The sequence below is a fragment of the Mesoplodon mirus genome, assembly GCF_964341445.2.
Source record: "Mesoplodon mirus genome assembly, chromosome: 18".
NCBI classification, from domain to species: domain Eukaryota; kingdom Metazoa; phylum Chordata; class Mammalia; order Artiodactyla; family Ziphiidae; genus Mesoplodon; species Mesoplodon mirus.
In genome coordinates, this window is record NC_138994.1 from 123,273 (window position 1) to 142,382 (window position 19,110).

Below are 19,110 nucleotides of genomic sequence, written 5' to 3' on the forward strand. Positions count from 1 at the left end.
TTTGAGTGAAGGTTATGTTTGTGCACTTACTCTTTCCCACATAAAGGCAAAAGCAGGTCTGCTTAACATTATTTATAATTAATTTAAATACCAGTCTTCATTCTAAAGGAGCTTTAGTCTCAGAAGACCTGCTGACCATGAACTGCTGCCGTAGTGCACAGGTGCCCCAGCAATGCTGGGCTCAGGCTGTCCTACTGCCTAGCCTGGCCTCCAAGCTCCACAGCCTGGTTCCACTTTCCTCTCTTCCCAGGCCCCAAGGTAGCTGCTGACCAATTTCCAAATGGTGACAGGGATATTTACAAGCAGTTTCCCCAATTTTAACCTTTGAAGGAGGTAGTGAAGTGAAGAAAAAGTGGTGAGTATGCTGTGACAGCAAGACCCACTGGACCTCCCACCAAGGGAGAATTTGAAATCTCTTTATGGATCAATTGTGTTTAGTCTAAGAAAGTCATAAAGACTGACTTCTGGAAGTTCTAAAATTACAGGTGCTGATTAGTGATTTGGTAGGTAAAATCGTTTAGAATTACAGGCAAGTATCCAATACCCCCTCCTCCCACCCTGCATCTTTAAAATCAAGTAGGACAATAAAGCCATCTTTGCCCCAGTGTAATAACCATTTTTTTCAGCAATGATACAATAACAAGTTGTAGGTAATATTTTCAAAGTCTCTATAATACTAACAACAGTGTCCCCAAAAAACATGTTTTTGGTTTATACCACCTAGCTAGCTAAAGGCAAAAATGCTTTAAGTATCTTTAAGACTTAAATCAAACAAATATTTCAAACATAAGAAAACACACCATAACATAAGGTAGTCCAGTATTTTCTTTGCTAAAGAGCTGAAAAACTGCCGTTAATATTATTAAACACAAATATTAACAAATATTATTAAGACAATAAAATGTAAGACCTGGGTTTATTAATTTCATACTACTAGTTTATAAACAGAACTACTAGGCACCATTCAGTATATTCAATTCTTTTTTTTTTCTTTCTTTTTATAAATTTATTTATAAATTTATAAATTTTATTTTTGGCTACGTTGGGTCTTCGTTGCTGTGCACGGGCTTTCTCTGGTTGCAGCAAGCGGGGGCTACTCTTTGTTGTGGTGTGCGGGCTTCTCCTCGCGGTGGCTTCTCTTCTTGAGGAGCAGGGGCTCTAGGCGCACACACTTCAGTAGTTGTGGCTCATGGACTCTAGAGTGCAGGCTCAGTAGTTGTGGCACACGGGCTTAGTTGCTCCACGGCATGTGGATCTTCCCGGACCAGGGCTTGAACCCATGCCCCTGCACTGGCAGGCGGATTCTTAACCACTGCGCCACCAGGGAAGCCCCTCAATTCTTTAATATTTTCTCATTAGCAAAAGGTGATTAAAGGTTACCAGAACCTCCGTTTACTTACCCACAAGCCACATACTGTCCATTCCTAGATGTGGCAATGCTTAATCCATATAAACTGCCTTCATCAACAAATCTGTTAAGGCACTTCCTAGAGTTCACATCCCAAACATAAACGTCTCCATCCCCTGAATGAAACAGCCAAAAAATGGGTTTGGTTAATTTTGTTTTAAACTTGAAAGGCAAGTGAACTGACCATTCTTAGTCCCTCTTTAATAGTACAAGATACTACAAATAAAGACCTACTATATACTATAATTGTCCTAGGTCTAGAAAACTGGCCTAAAAATGTTTCTTGTATACATTTTCATATATAGAAAACTACATCCTCATTAGTCATTAATAAACAGTATCTTTAGGTTTAGAGTGAAAATCACAAACTCTTGGCTTGAGTTGAACTTTCAGAAAAAGTTTCTACATTTCACTCAGATAAATTATTGGCGCAAAATTTGAAAAAAAAACAAAAAACCCACCAGCAAAGGTTTTCCAACATCTTTCAAGAGGTATCAGAGTACCTAACATGTAAGGCTAGGTGATTTAGATACCATACTGATGATGAAGATGACGACAGAGGAGGAAATGAAGAATGAACTGATCCAGACCAAAAGGAATTTATAGTTTAATTAAGGAGGTATGGATAATTTATTGTAATAAGCACAAATAGTTTAGAGAAGGGAGAATGTGTGAAAGATAAAGGATATTAAATCTGATGAGAACACAAATATTTTCATGATAGAAATGGCCACCTAAGTGCCAAGATCAGTCTCCTTCTCTCTCTCCTATACACTCAATCTTGATGATCACCCCCTTCCTCACACCCATTATAGATGTGTAGAATGACCCTATACCCATCTCAAAGGTGGCTCCTCACTCATGTATTTCATCTCTTTCTTTTCTGTGGATATTGCTCTAACATTCACCCTTCTATACTATTATCCTTCCAATGAGAATTCAATGAATCTCACTGCTTTAACTATTTCATTAAGAAACAAAATTTCCCAGGCTGGCATAAGGGTTTAGGTTAGGTAGAAGTAAAAAATGTATTTAGAAAAAATTTAATAGGCTCAAATTTTAGAAGCTTTATGTCTGTCTGTAGGGCAATGGTACAATAAAGGAAGGGGTTTAAAGATCAGCCTAGCTAGCAACAGACTAAAATGGGAACGGAAGGGATCAAGGGCAGGAAGACCATCTAGAAAGCGAGTGTATTAGATGGCCATAAGTTGATGTTGACTTAAGAAGCAATAATTAATCCAAGAGAAAACAAAAAGAAAAAACTGGTTCAGCTGAAAAGATAAAAGGTAAATTCTTTCTTCAACACTCCTTCTATCAAAATATTCTTTATATATATAAAACAATAAATATGAACAATATGATGCCAATCACATAAATCACTCCTTACAGAAGGAGGAAAGGAGGAAGGGGAGGGGGGAGAACACCAATCAAAATACAGGTAACACCTAACTTACCGAGGCTCAACTTCTGATTACTCCTTCTCTGATTTTAGGACCTTTCTTCTTATGGTAAATTAGACCTCCATGGTCCTAAACTAATTGGTAAATATTTAACATCTATATCCAATTCATATAACCAAATCTCAGTACCTGTGCTGACCCTTTCAACTCTTCTCCCCAGCTCTGACTCTCCCAAGATCCAAGAGCCATTTCATTAGGAACATTATTTCTCTGAACCTATATTTATTCCTTACCCCTCATAAAACCTAGCATACTAATAGAGACTATATATGCTGATGACATTCTTCTATTATTGGATTAAAAACATACAAATGTAAGTAACTCAACCTTGTGAAAGTTTGATTCTGGGCCAAAACCAAAACAAAAATTAAAGTTAATGCTAAACTTAATCCTTTTTTAAAAAAAAGTTTTTGAATAGATTGAAGACTACTACTCACTGGCAGAACCACCCTAATGCGTCCCACTACCAAACAGCATGAGCTACGCTGAGCTTGTGATGGTCCCCAAGATCCTCTAGGAAAAGGCGTAAGAGTCACAGGACAGTCAGAAAAGCCAGCAGAAAAGGACAAGATTAGAGACTGTCAGGAATGATAAAGGATTGGTTGGTAGTACTAAAGAAATGTCAGGATGAGATCAGAATTGTTTTCAGTCAATAATGAAGAAAATTCCAAACATTATCCAAGTCAAAAGAGGCTAAAAGAAAAGAAGTGATGATTTTAAGTAACTTCCAAAAAGAAAGTAAGAAAGTCTCAGAATAAGACATCTTTTAAAATGCATTTTCTGGGGACTTCCCTGACGGCACAGTGGTTAAGAATCCGCCTGCCAACGGAGAAGACACGGGTTTGATCCCTGGTCCGGGAGGATCCCACATGCCGCGGAGCAACTAAGCCCGTGCACCAAAAACTACTGAGTCTGTGCTCTAGAGCCCGCAAGCCACAACTACTGAGCTCGCATGCCGCAACTACTGAAGCCCATGCACCTAGAGCCCGTGCTCTGCAAGAGAAGCCACTGCAGTGAGAAGCCCACGCACCACAACGAAGAGCAGCCCCCGCTTGCCGCAACTAGAGAAAGCCCACGTGTAGCAACAAAGACCCAACATAGTCAAAAATTAATTAATTAAATAAAATGCCTTTTCTTCCCATCTTTTCCCCAAACAGTGCATGTTAAGCGGTTAATCCTTCACCATTACTAGTTAGTAAATGAGAAGGCAAACAGCAATGAAAAATTAATTGTAAAAATAAAAATGATTTTCTCACTAACACAAAAAAGTCTAAAATCAAACCCAGTTTTGGTTAAAGTTGGTATTTAAACACACCCAAAGCTTCAAAGAAGCTTCGGATCATCTTGTCATTAACTTAACTTACCTGAAGATGCATATACTTTCTTACTATCCGAAGAGAATGTGGATGCTGCAATCCTTCCATTAATTTTCATACTACCAATTAGCTCTTTAGTCTGGAAGAACAATAAATATTACTTATCAAATTGCTAGGTGCTGCAAAGAAGAATCACAATGTGCAGAATAAAAGCAATCTAGTTCTCTATTTTGTAGCACCTACTCAACTTTGTTTTTCCCTACCCTCAAAAAAAAAATTCTTCCCAAACTGCCCACAACTTCTCCCCAAGTCTCAATATGTTCCTCTAATTGAGATGCAGATTTAAGGACACCATGAGTTATGGTTCAAGACCATCCCTACACTAATGTCTTATCCTAGCAGAACAAGCAACAGCTAATAATGGTTCACCTTCATTGACAGCAAGTGAAAATATCCAGCAACACCATTTATAAGCAAAAAGGATCCATCTGGGGAGACTTCGAAGCTCCTCACTATCTTCTCCTTCAAACCTAAGGAGATGAATCAATAAAGATTAATGGTCTGCAGTAAAGCTTCCACTGACAATTGAGAGTTTCTTACTTTTTAAGTGCCTTAAATAAAACATGGGCTCAGACTCTGAATAACTCTGACCCCATGCATCATTGAGTATTACCGAAATACAAGGTCACTACAAAATGCTTAGCAAACTTCTGTTCTTTGCCTTGGTTAACATTTACCATTCTAATTACAGGCCTGAGAGCCAGCTCTCCAACCAGTAAACTTATCAACTAATTTTCCAAATGTAAACAGTAATACCTGTAAGTAACTAAAAGGATAAATTATACTTCTCTGTCAAAACGTTCATGACCAGAAGGAAAATACACTGACACAGAGACAGCTAAAACACAGTAACATGCAGACACTAGTTGCTAGCCACCTACTAAACATCCCATGATGAATGGGAGTCTAATTCTTAACTCTGTGGATCAAAAAGAAAAAACAAACCAAAACCATGTGTCAGTAGTGTATTCAAGAGTTGATAAAGAAGAAGTAAAGCTGTCACTGTTTGCAGATGACACGATACTATACATAGAGAATCCTAAAGATGCTACCAGAAAACTACTAGAGCTAAACAATGAATTTGGTAAAGCAGCAGGATACAAAACTAATGCACAGAAATCTCTGGCATTCCTATACACTAATGATGAAAAATCTGAAAGTGAAATTAAGAAAACCCTCCCATTTACCATTGCAACAAAAAGAATAAAATATCTAGAAATAAACCTACCTAAGGAGACAAAAGACCTGTATGCACTGATGAAAGAAATTAAAGATGATACAAATAGATGGAGAGATATACCATGTTCTTGGATTGGAAGAATCAACATTGTGAAAATGACTCTACTACCCAAAGCAATCTACAGATTTAAAGCAATCCCTATCAAACTACCACTGGCATTTTTCACAGAACTAGAACAAAAAATATCACAATTTGTATGGAAACACAAAAGACCCCGAATAGCCAAAGCAATCTTGAGAACGAAAAACAGAGCTGGAGGAATCAGGTTCCCTGACTTCAGACTATACTACAAAGCTACAGTAATCAAGACAGTAATGGTACTGGCACAAAAACAGAAATATAGATCAATGGAACAGGATAGAAAGCCCAGAGATAAACCCACACACATATGGTCACCTTATCTTTTTTTTTTTCTTTTTTTTTTTTTTTTTGCGGTACACGGGCCTCTCACTGCTGTGGCCTCTCCCATTGCGAAGCACAGGCTCCGGATGCGCAGGCTCAGCAGCCATGGCTCACGGGCCTAGCCGCTCCGCGGCATGTGGGATCTTCCTGGACTGGGGCACGAACCCATGTCCCTTGCATCGGCAGGCGGACTCTCAACCACTGCGCCACCAGGGAAGCCCTGGTCACCTTATCTTTGATAAAGGAGGCAAGAATATACAGTGGAGAAAAGACAGCCTCTTCAATAAGTGGTACTGGCAAAACTGGACAGGTACGTGTAAAAGTATGAAATTAGAACACTCCCTAACACCGTACACAAAAATAAACTCAAAATGGATTAAAGACCTAAACGTAAGGCCGGAAACTATCAAACTCTTAGAGGAAAACATAGGCAGAACACTCTGTGACATAAATCACAGCAAGATCCTTTTTGACCCACCTCCTAGAGAAATGGAAATAAAAACAAAACTAAACAAATGGGACCTAATGAAACTTCAAAGTTTTTGCACAGCAAAGGAAACCATAAACAAGACCAAAAGACAACCCTCAAAATGGGAAACAATATTTGCAAATGAAGCAACTGACAAAGGATTAATCTCCAAAATTTACATGCAGCTCATGCAGCTCAACATCAATGAAACCACCCAAACCCAAAAATGGGCAGAAGACCTAAACAGACATTTCTCCGAAGAAGATATACAGACTGCCAACAAACACATGAAAGAATGCTCAACATCATTAACCATTAGAGAAATGCAAATCAACACTACAATGAGACATCATCTCACACCAGTCAGAATGGCCATCATCAAAAAATCTAGAAACAATAAATGCTGGAGAGGGTGTGGAGAAAAGGGAACACTCTTGCATTGTTGGTGGGAATGTAAATTGATACAGCCACTATGGAGAACAGTATGGAGGTTCCTTAAGAAACTAAAAATAGAACTACCATACGACCCAGCAATCCCACTACTGGGCATATACCCTGAGAAAACCAGAATTCAATAAGAGTCATGAAAAAAATATATAAAAAAATAAATTAGGGCTTCCCTGGTGGCACAGTGGTTGAAAGTCTGCCTGCCGATGCAGGGGACACGGGTTCGTGCCCCAGTCCGGGAAGATACCACATGCCGCGGAGCGGCTGGGCCCATGAGCCATGGCCGCTGAGCCTGCGCGTCCGGAGCCTGTGCTCCGCAACGGGAGAGGCCACAACAGTGAGAGGCCCGCGTACCGCAAAAAATAAATAAATTAATTAATAAAATAAAATAAAATTAATTATTTTTTTTAAAAAAGTCATGTACCAAAATGTTCACTGCAGCTCTATTTACAATAGCCAGGACGTGGAAGCAACCTAAGTGTCCATCAAGAGATGAATGGATAAAGAAGATGTGGCACATATATACAATGGAATATTACTCAGCCATGAAAAGAAATGAAATTGAGTTATTTGTAGTGAGGTGGATGAACCTAGAGTCTGTCATACAGAGTGAAGTAAGTAAGAAAGAGAAAGACAAATACCGTATGCTAACACATATATATGGAATCTAAGGAAAAAAAACAAAAAAGGACATGAAGAATCCAGGGGCAAGACAGGAATAAAGACACAGACCTACTAGAGAATGGACTTGAGGATATGGGGAGGGGGAAGGGTAAGCTGTGACAAAGTGAGAGAGTGGCATGGACATATATACACTACCAAACATAAAATAGCTAGTGGGAATCAGCCGCATAGCACAGGGAGATCAGCTCGGTGGTTTGTGACCACCTAGAGGGGTGGGATAGGGAGGGTGGGAGGGAGGGAGACACAAGAGGGAAGAGATATGGGAACATATGTATATGTATAACTGAAATACTTTGTTATAAAGCAGAAACTAACACACCATTGTAAAGCAATTATACTCCAATAAAGATGTTAAAAAAAAGTTGATTAGCTTCTCAAGACTCATGTAACCAAATCACATGAGCTAAGTATATAGACCAGATGTCAGTTTACTTATTTATAATGGGACATGTTCCTTTCCCTAAAAGGCTCAAACTGACTATGCAGGAGACCCTTCTGATATTAAATTGCTTATAGAGCCAACTTACCCATTAACAAGTTGCCTAATAGAAAGGATACAAAAGAATAAGTGTAACTAGCTACGCTTCCAGGGTGACAGAGCGGAAGAGAACTGTCACCATCCACTCACTGGTACGCACTGGACTTTTGCACCATGTGAGCATATCGCTAAGTTAGAATATTAATCAGAAAAAAGAATTTAGAAAAATCCAGTGAAGAGTTCTTGTTTCCCCACAGGAAAATGATAGTTAAAGGTCCCACAGACCATCTCTGTGCTACTAACAGTCTTTGTCTAGATGGTTCACAATACTACAAAACTGGGCCTCCCACTCCAGCCCCACCCACCAAGAGACTACATCCTAGCTTCCTTGACTGGAATCAATCCAGACACATATTTCCAATCACTAGGGTTACTTCTGCTAGGGATGACCATCTTCTTCACAATGACTCTAGTCCTACTAAGGGTAATATTCATCCCAAATTTTAGGCAAGCATTATATACCGACTACAGCATACAGAAAGAAACAGCTCCAAACATAGGGAAAATATCATTACATGATGAAGCAGAGAAGGGAGGTTAGTTCTGGAAACCCCTCCAGACCCAATCCTAAGAGCACAGTGGGAATGCAAGACAGAGCTCAAAGTGTTCACCTTGGAGCCTACAGCTGGGCACCACCACAGTCCTGGAAGACTGCAGACTGCACAGGTGTCACAAGGGCAACAGTAAACAAACTTCCCTCATACTGTGTGGGACCAGTGTGAACACAGACCCAGGATGGCAGCAACAGAGGCAAAATGCCAGAGGACTCTTTACACAGTCCACTGCTCTCTGCCTGCAGTGAAAGACCTTATGCTTTTGGCCTGAGTAAGCCTGTTGTTTGGGGGTAATTCAGGAAAGGGGGTTGTCTTCAAGAAGGAAATACTAGAATTCCAACAAATAAGGACAAACAGTTTACTTTATCAATTAATTGGAAAAATAAGATAACCATATTTTTATCCAAAGCTTACAGTGTACTGTACACCAGTTATATGTACATAGCATTTTACTTTTGACTTCACAAAAGAACAGTGATAATAAATGCTAATTTCAATATTACAATTGCTTTTTATAAAAGCTAGACCTTTCAAAATAGAAGCCAGACAAAATTTATAACATGGCCTTGAGAAAGAAGATACAGAGCTTTAAAGATGTCAAGTATAAATGTTTCTATGGATTAGGGAATGAGTTTTTTTTTTTTTTTTTTTGGCCACCCCACACAGCATGTGGGATCTTCGTTCCCAGACCAGGGATCGAACCCACGCCCCCTGCATTGGAAGCACGGAGTCTTAACCACTGGACCGCCAGGAAGTCCCAGGAATGAGATTTTTAGGTCAACTGATGAGCAACTAATAGATAAGAAAAAGAATGGCCAATTTAACTAGAATAGAGCCAAATTCCACAGGATGGGAAGTGAACTGATTGTGATCAGATAGATTATATGCTGTTCTTAACAATGACAGCAGTTACCAATGACTGAGCATTTACCAAGTGGCAGGTGGTGCTTAGTTACAATCTTCTAAAAAATTATTTTAATATTTTAGAACACTTGAGTTTACAGAAAGAGAAAACTAAGGCTCAGCAATGACCATATGCCTATAAATCAAAATGGCTGCCTGACAAACTAACTGGATTCCCAAATGGTCAAATTCTTTGTGTTTTCCTAGAACAAGACAGCGGCCTTAAGAACTGCCCTTCTGGGACTTCCCTGGTGGTCCAGTGGTAAAGAATCCACCTTGCAATGCAGGGGACAGGGGTTAGATCCCTGATCAGGGAACTAAGATCCCACATGCCTCGGGGCAACTAAGCCCACGCACCGCAACTACTGAGCTCGGGCACCTCAACTAGAGAGCCTGCATGCTGCAAACTACAGAGCCCACGCGCTCTGGAGCCCGTATCCCACGCACCACAACTAGAGAGAGAAATCCCGCACGCCACGACTAGAGAGAAGACTGCACGCCGCAAGAGAAGATCCCACATGCCTCAACGAAGATCCCGTGTGCCACAACTAAGACCCAATGCAGCCAAAAATAAAATTAAATAAATAAATCTTTAAAAAAAAAGAACTGTCCTTCTAGGGACTTCCCTGCTGGTGCAATGGTTAAGACTCGGTGCTCCCAATGCAGGCAGCCCAGGTTCGATCCCTGGTCAGTGAACTAGATTCCGCGTGCCACAAATAAGAGTCCGCGTGCCACGACTAAAAGATTCCCGCACGCCGCAATGAAGATCTCTCATGCTGCAACAAAGATCCCACATGCCACAACTAAGACCCGGCACAGATGGATATAGATAAAAGAACTGTCCTTCTAAATGATGCAACAGAAACTGCTTCTGGACTTTGAAATAGTAATCTGTGGTTCTTAACCTTTCTGTGTGCCAGTCTGGTGAAGTGTATGATACCCTTCTCAAAATAATGGTTGTTTAAAACTTTCGTAACCGAAGGAAATGCTAAATTTCATTTAGAGATTACTGAAAATAAAGATGGAATGTTTTTCCTATCCAGCTTCACAGACCCCTGAATTTTGAGAGTCCATGGACCCCACTTTACAAGCCCTGACAGGTTAGTGGAAGGAACCATCAAAGCGGAATTCTTCAGAATGCATCAATTCTGAATTCTTCATTTTTCAGACTTGCATTTGCAAGAACCAAGAGCTCACATACACGTAAGGCTTGCACATCCTAACTTGTCAGCAATTTTCCCCCTTGTTCTACTGTCCTTAATTAATTGAGTTATTGATAGTTTTATAATCACGAGACTGAGAATTATATTCAATAGCATAACACCACAAGAAGAAATACATTTGGTTTACCATTACTATTATAATTATCATTATTACCAAGTTATGCTTATTGAGGAAAGAGAAGGAAAAATATTCAAAGGCAAAGATAAATGCCATGTCTTAGAAGAATCCGGTGATCAGATACACACCCCGGCATACCAGCAGACCCACAGTACATATCACTAACTACTGGATCTCAGCCACCCCTGGTTTGCTTTCCCCAAGAGGATGCAAGGCAAGGAAAGACCAGAGCACATTCCTTTTGATTAGTGGAATGACATTTAAGAATAATAACTACTACATGTTGTTTTCTATTTCAATATGGGGAGACAGTTTAAGGTTTTCCAACTCAAAGGGAAGTCCATGGACCAGTAGCATCAGCATCTGAGAACTTGTTAGAAATGCAGAATCAGGCCGCCTCAAAACAAAAGAATCAGAGTCTGCATTTTAACAAGATCCCCAGGTGATTCATATGCACATTAATGTTTGAGAAGCACTGATTTAAAGCATAAATAGATAAATTAAAACCCCCCTTGGAAAGGATCACTGAAAGTGTCAGGAACACAGGAAAGACAAGACCGGAAACACTGAAAATAAACTTCATAAATGTTTCTCAAGTTGGCCTTACTCACTTTTAACCACTAGCAGAAAAAAGGCTGTACAGAGCAACCTGTAACCCTTACAGCCCCACATATGTGCAATTTAACAGGGAGACTGCCAGCAAGCTGTAGCATATGACAACACCACCTCCCAAGATTCATAATGTTAACCCAACCAATTTCATTACAAGGACTTTAGTTCCCAAAGCATTCATGAAGGTGTCATTATATTTTTGAGGAGAATGCAGAAGAAGAGATAAGGCAGAGGAAAGAAATTTTCATCTGATAAAAAAAGATGTATTTTTTAAGTAGTCCATTCTTCAAAATACATTACAAATTCCAAAAGCAGTGCTTTATTTCCTTTAAATGTAAACCAAAATTGTATTATAACAAACAGCAGAAGAACTGGAGAGCACCCAAATTTCAGATCAGAGGAGTGAAATAATTTGTCCGAGGAAGTAGAACCCAGGTCTTCTAGCTCCCAGGCTCATGTTCTTTCTGCTGCAGCAACTGCTAATTTTACAGCCAAGTATTTGCAACTGCTTTTCTGGTCTAGGGGCATATATATTTGCAAATTATGATTTTCTTCCCATAGGTACTCAGTAAAAAGTCAGTTCACTTTTTTCATTCAAACATGTTATCGCAACAACACATTTTCCAAATAGTAAAACCAAAGAAACCCTTATTTTTAATAATTCTATGGGGAGGAAAAAAAGTGGTTGCAAATACTGTTAAACAAACTCAACTATGGGCTGGGGGGGAGGGAGGTGTGTGTCAGCTATATGTTCATTAGAAACCTTACCTCTTACTTGATGCACAGGAATTAGCTTTCCAGCCAGCATATCATAGACATAAAGAACCTTGCTGTGAGTACTCGTGGCTAAAACCTTTTCTCCATTAGCACTAAAACAAGCTTTAAAGATTGGAAACTTTTCCAAATAGATGCTCTGAATTTTAGGATTTGTTTTTCCATCAACCTATAAGGAAGTACAAAATATTCCTTTTGATTATTTTCACAGACCATGTATGCTGATTGTAAACACTTTTCACTACAAGTCTTTTTTTTAAAATTTATTTATTTATTTTTGGCTGCGGTGGGTGTTCGTTGCTGCGCATGGACTTTCTCTAGTTGCAGCGAGTGGGGGCTACTCTTCATTGCAGTGCACGGGCTTCTCATTGTGGTGGCTTCTCTTGTTGCGGAGCAAGGGCTCTAGGCACATGGGTTTCAGTAGTTGTGGCACGTGGACTCAGTAGTTGTGGCTCACGGGCTCTAGAGCACAGGCTCAGTAGTTGTGGTGCACGGGCTTAGCTGCTCTGCGGCATGTGGGATCTTCCAGCACCAGGGATCAAACCCGTGTCCCCTGCACTGGCGGGCAGATTCTTAACCGCTGCGCCACCAGGGAAGTCCCTACAAGTCTTCATTTAAAAATGCATACCTGGGGCTTCCCTGGTGGTGCAGTGTCTTTCCCTGGAAAGACATTTCTAGGGCATCATGTGAGCAGAAAGGTGCCACTTTAGGTAAGATGGTGAGGAAAGACATTTCTAGGGCGTTATGTGAGCAGAAAAGTAAGAATGAGGGCTTCCCTGGTGGCGCAGTGGTTGGGAGTCCGCCTGCTGATGCAGGGGACACGGGTTTGTGCCCCGGTCCGGGAGGATCCCACATGCCGCAGAGCGGCTGGGCCCGTGAGCCATGGCCGCCGAGCCTGGGCGTCCGGAGTCTGTGCTCCGCAACGGGAGAGGCCACGGCAGTGAGAGGCCCGCGTACCGCAAAAACAAACAAACAAAAAAAAAAAACAAAAAAGCTTACCTGAAATAGCGATACAGCATTATCTAGTCCAGCGACCATCACAACCTGTGCACGAGGATGAAACTGCACAGACGAGATCCGAGCAGTAGTAGGACGTGCAGCATTAGCATGCTGGCAGTGCTTCATCTACAGAAAAATAAAGCTGAAATTTTACCAATTCGAATGGGTTAACATTACTTTCTTTAAAGCATGAAGACATTATAAAGTAGTTTACAATGCAGAAGAAAGTGCATTGGAAGAGTAACCAGAAGACCACAGCTCTGCTACCAACTAGTACTCTAGTACAGTGCTTTACCATCCAAGAATCCATTTTTGGGGGGCTTCCTCTACATTAAAAATGCAATTACATAAAAAACACAGTATCATATGATGTTTTCTTTGTAACCCCTCAAGATAAGTTTTTGTGGTGACTACATTTTCAGTGGAGGTGAATTCACCCTATGAGGAGCTAAATGAATTATCTGCACAGGGTAGGGAGAGACAGAATCACTCTGTCTAATAATTTACCATAATAAGGTCCCCCCTCCCCATCTAAATTCGCATGCTACCATTTTAAAATGGGGAAAATTATATCAAAGAGCGAACTGTTCATTTGACATATATTTAACTGAAGCAAGTGCTGGGTAGGCACTTGGTTACCACAATAGACAACTGAGACACAGTGACGAGTTAGACAGTAACTAGAGTAAGCCACTTCAGATAGGATGGCAAGGAAAGGCATTTCTAGGGCATCATGTGAGCAGAAAGGTGCCACTTTAGGTAAGATGGCGAGGAAAGACATTTCTAGGGCATCATGTGAGCAGAAAAGTAAGAATGAGGGCTTCCCTGGTGGCGCAGTGGTTGGGAGTCCGCCTGCTGATGCAGGGGACAAGGGTTCGTGCCCCGGTCCGGGAAGATCCCACATGCCGTGGAGCAGCTGGGCCCGTGAGCCATGGCCGCTGAGCCTGTGCATCTGGAGCCTGTGCTCCGCAGCGGGAGAGGCCACAACAGTGAGAGGCCCACGTACCGCAAAAAAAAAAAAAAAGTAAGAATGAGTTGGCCACTGGCAGTGCTTAAAGAACACATGGAGGGATGAGCAAGAGCAAAGGTTCAGGGGCAAGAAAGAACTTGGCATGTGCAAGAAACAGAAAGAAGGCCTGTGTGGCACGAGTAAGGAATAAGAGGAAAAGGCATCAGATGACGTTGAAGACGTAGGCAAAGGCCAGATCCTGTGAAGGGCAGTGTAGACTATGGTGAGGAATTCAGAAGTTTTCAAAGAGCAATGAAAAGTGACAGGACATGATATTTTATTTTTAAAAGATCCCTCAGGCTACTATAGGAAGAACGGTTTAGAAAGAAGGAAAGTGGAAGTGGAGAGTCTAGCCACGAAGCTGTTGCTATGCATTGGGCGAGAGATGAGAGCAGCATGAACAAGGCTGGTGCCAACAGAAGGAACAAGAAATGCAAAAGGAGGAATCAAGTAACATTCCTAAAAAATTCCTGGGAACATAATTTAATCTTGTTTTTGCAAAAGGTAAAAAACCTAACACAAATATTTACCAAGGCAAAATGACAGCAAGCACATTTAATCCCACAGATAACAAGAATCCATATATTTGTAACTGGGAAGTATATTGGATTTCAGAGGTAATTAGTTGGATTGACCCAATTTTACGGATTCTCACCTTTAAGATTCCTTTAGGAAGAGAGGTTGATGTTGATATGAAATTCCCAGTCCTCTGCAACAAATCATCTTCATCCTCTTCACTTTCATCTAAGTCAAACAAACCCACAGGCTGATCTTCAGAATCAATGAGATGGCCATTACCTATCCCAAACATCTGCATTTCAAACTTCCACTCCCCTCCCAGTCTCCCAACCTCAATCGTTTTATTTAAGCTGCAACTGGTAAAAGTAAAACAGCAAAATAAATTTGAAGGAGAGGAAAAGGATGACAAGACCTCAATGTATATGGTTAAAATCAACACCTGACTCTGGAACAAAAGACACACGTTCACTACAGTGACTAAAACAACATGAAATGAAATGAAGATGAAACGGAGTCAGCATTTCATTTAAAAAGAGGAACTCGTAACAGGGGCAAGATGGGCAACAGGATGAACAGCAGATCTAGCTTAACAACTCACAGGAAAAAGAACTAGAACTTTGAGCTGACTGGAAGAACAACGCCAGTAAACTGTGTATCAGAACTTCCAGGAGAGGTAACAGGGCTGCTTTTCCCCGGAGATGACTGACGATTCTAGTAAAGAAAGCTGAGAAGCTAAGCAGGGTGTTTAAAACACCTGTAGGGTCAAGAGAGCAAAAACTAGCACCAAAAGCCCTCTAAGGTTCCTAAGGAGTCTGGTAAACCACGAGGCTCTGGATTGTTGCCACAAAAGGCTATACATAAAATTAAAGGTGAAATCAAAGAATTACGAGAAAATCTCCCAGGAGCTGAAACCCGGCACTGAATCCTCACACTCTCTCACTAGAATAAGATGTTCTAGGATTGCTAGTGCCCACTGCCCAACCACCTACCCAAAAACAAATATACAAATTCTCTGCAGAAAGATACCATTGTCCTAGACCTCTAGTTAATCAATACTATTTCTCATATACAATGCCCACCACTCAATGACATATATAACCAGGTAAATAATGACAAGGTAAGGTAACTTAACTGAAAACCTAAAGAAAAACAAACAATCCTCACAGGAGATCTAGATAATGAAGTTATCAGACATAAAATTTTTAAATATTACATATAAAACTCAAAGAAAAAGAGTTCAGGTCTGTGGTTACCAGAGATGGAGCGTAACGTGACGGGAATTGGATGAAGACAGTCAAAAGGTACAAACTTCCAGTTATAAGATAAATAAGTACTAGGGATATAATGTACAACGTGATAAATATAACTCTGCTGTATGTCATATATGAAAGGTGTTGACAGTAAATCCTAAGACTTCTCACCACAAGAAAAAATACTTCTTTTCTACTTCTTTAATTTTTATCTATATGAGATGATGGATGTTCACTGAACTTATTGAGGTAATCATTTCATGATGTATGTAAGTCAAATCATTATACTGTGCACCTTAAACTTATACAGTGCTGTATGTCAATTATATCTCAGTAAAACTGGAAGGAGGGCTTCCCTGGTGGCGCAGTGGTTGAGAGTCCGCCTGCCGATGCAGGGGACGCGGGTTTGTGCCCCAGTCCGGGAGGATCCCACATGCCATGGAGCGGCTAGGCCCATGAGCCATGGCCACTGAGCCTGTGCGTCCAGAGCCTGTGCTCTGCAACGAGAGAGGCCACAACAGTGAGAGGCCTGCGTACCACAAAAAAAAAAAAAAAAAAAAAAAATTGGAAAGAAAAATAATAATAAAAAATAAATAAAATAAAAAATTTATGTTTAAGATATTAGAGATAATGAAAGGCAAGACTCAGAATTAAGCCAGAGAACTAGACTATTAAAAAAAAGAACCAAATGGAAATTCTAGAACTGAAAAACAGAGTAATTAAAACTAACACCCCAGTGGATGGTGTTAACAGGATATCAAAATTACCTGAAGAGAGAATTAGTGGTCTGGAAAAAGGATCAGAAAAAAATATCCAGACTAAAGTACAGAAAGCAGAAAGACAGAAAATAGAGAAAAGAACAGTCTACAGCCATACCACCCTGAATGCACTTAATCTCATCAGAAAACACAGAATGTTTTTAAAAAAAATTTTAACATACATGTAATTGGTATCCCAGAAGGAAAGAAAGAATGGAACAAAAACAATGTGTGAAGAGATAACAGGCAAGAATTTCCAAAACTTAGAAAAGACATGTAGCCAGATTCAACAGCACCTATGAAGACCAAGCAGAATACAAAGCAAGCTAAAAAAACTGGAAAACTGCGGCAGGGGGCGCAGGGGTGGCGGTGGTGGCGAATAAATTGACAAAACAGCAACAATAAAACTCCATAATATTAAGGAATTACTATTGATTTCTGAAGGTGTATGATAATAGCATTATAGCTATGTTTAAAGGGGGGAGTACTTCTCTTTTAAAGATACTCAACCTAGGGACTTCCCTGGTGGTCCAGTGGTTAAGACTCCGTGCTTCCACTGTAGGGGCCACAGGTTCAATCCCTGGTCAGGGAACCTGCATGCCAGTGGGCCGGGGGGGGGGGGGGGAAGGTAATTCAGGAAAAAAATAATAATAATCTAGTATTTACAGATAAAAACAAATAATATGTTAGAGATAACTGTGAAGCTGGGTTGTAGTCACCACTCCGCCAATAAGTATACCTTGGACAAGTCACTTCTATCTTTTTGAACTTTACTCCTGTCATATGTACAATTAAGGTATTACACTTAGATATCCCAGATAGTAACAGACTGGCTAACTGTTGACCTAATTCATTTCCTTTTTCTCCTGGGCACAAAGACAAACTATATTTCCTGGTATTGCATGCAGTTAGTGTGGCCTCATGACTGAGTTCTGGCCAATAAAATGTAGATGAAAGTATCACGTACCACTTCCAGGACAGGCCAATAAAAATTTCCCTTGGTGAGTTCTCTCTCTTCTCCTATAAGTCAACTGGTGGTCAATATCCTAGGCAACATTGGAAGAGCCAGCCTGAAGATGGCAGAACCTCTATAAACTTGGATCCCTTAAGTAGAGCATCACCTTCTCACCACCTCAATTGTACTCACAGGAAAAAAAAAAATTCTACTGGATTAAGCCACTGGGATCTGGGAGATTTTCTGCTTCAATGTCAACATATACCTAATCCATATCTAAACTGCTGTAGTTCTATGAATGCAATATTCTAAAATGGATAATAAAATTATATTTCATCCAGGAAGGTAAACTGATGACTAAGGTTTATAATTATGCCATGTAAAAAAAAGTGACAGGATGGGACTTCCCTAGTGGTCCAGTGGTTAAGACTCCATGCTCCCGATGCAGTGGGCATGGGTTCGATCCCTGGTCTGGGAACTAGGATCCCACATGCTGCATGGGGCGGCCAAAAACAAAACAAAACAAAACAAAAAACAGTGACAGGACAAGACGATTAACATATTAAAAAAAACCTGGAAAGATATTTCTCAAATAACAGAAGAGTTTTATATGAAAGAGAGATAAGATTATATCTCTTCGAAAGGTAGGACAACAGAGTGTAGGGAGGCTAAATTTCAATAGTAAAAAAATTACAATTAGTTCTTAAAGAAAAGAAAAGAGGAAGAAATAGTCTAATAAAGAGCACAACATTATTTGAAATATTTAAGCAGAGGCTAAATTATCATCTAACAGATGTTGTAGAGAAGTTTCTTGCAGCAGATAAAGTCGGGCTACATCACTAAGAGTCCTTTAACCTCTAAAAGTATCTGGTTGGAAACCAGAACATAAGTTTCTACTTAATAACAGATTGAGTTTGCTAACAGAATTATATAAAACTGTCTCCTTGTAAGGGCTCCCTATACGTGAATACCATGAAGACTGACATGGGTGGGGAGAAGGGAGGGAGAGGTGATGATGATAATCAAACAGAGATTCATCAGATACCAAAGATGCTAAGAAAGGAGCTCCTGCATTACAATGGGAGGATATACTCTAGGGTTCCTCAAGGATTTCAGAAGTCAATTCCAAGTCTAAAATTTGTAACTCCAAGAACTCAAATCAGATCTTGGCCAAGCCATCCATATAAATAATATCTAAACTCAAAGATCTAAACAGCAAAAAACAGTTTTTGTACAAGTCAAACTTAAAATCTGCAGTTGAAAAATAGGTTTTTAGAAAGTGAATAATCACCTGGGCCTAACCTGACATGTACTCCTTAGAAAGACATTCCATTTCCTAGTGGATAGCTAGATCAGCTGCTCATGTCTTTGGAAGGGGCTCTGAATCAAGAAATAACACTACTATTTATTTT

The 19,110-nt window shown here is 40.2% G+C and overlaps 1 protein-coding gene across 2 annotated transcripts in view; it reads right to left on the bottom strand.

Annotated features, from left to right (window-relative positions):
• Positions 1-19,110, bottom strand: part of UTP18 (UTP18 small subunit processome component) — a 41,959-nt gene that overhangs the window by 15,238 nt on the left and 7,611 nt on the right. The window contains exons 5-10 of one of the 2 annotated variants that reach the window (XM_082604453.1): positions 14,872-14,960; positions 13,208-13,333; positions 12,203-12,377; positions 4,614-4,714; positions 4,233-4,323; positions 1,401-1,524 (exon numbers count right to left, since the gene is read on the bottom strand). In XM_082604453.1, the coding sequence (XP_082460579.1) occupies positions 1,401-1,524; positions 4,233-4,323; positions 4,614-4,714; positions 12,203-12,377; positions 13,208-13,333; positions 14,872-14,960 (706 nt within the window). The remainder of the gene's footprint in view (positions 1-1,400; positions 1,525-4,232; positions 4,324-4,613; positions 4,715-12,202; positions 12,378-13,207; positions 13,334-14,871; positions 14,961-19,110) is intronic. The other variant, XM_082604454.1, reaches the window with a different exon arrangement.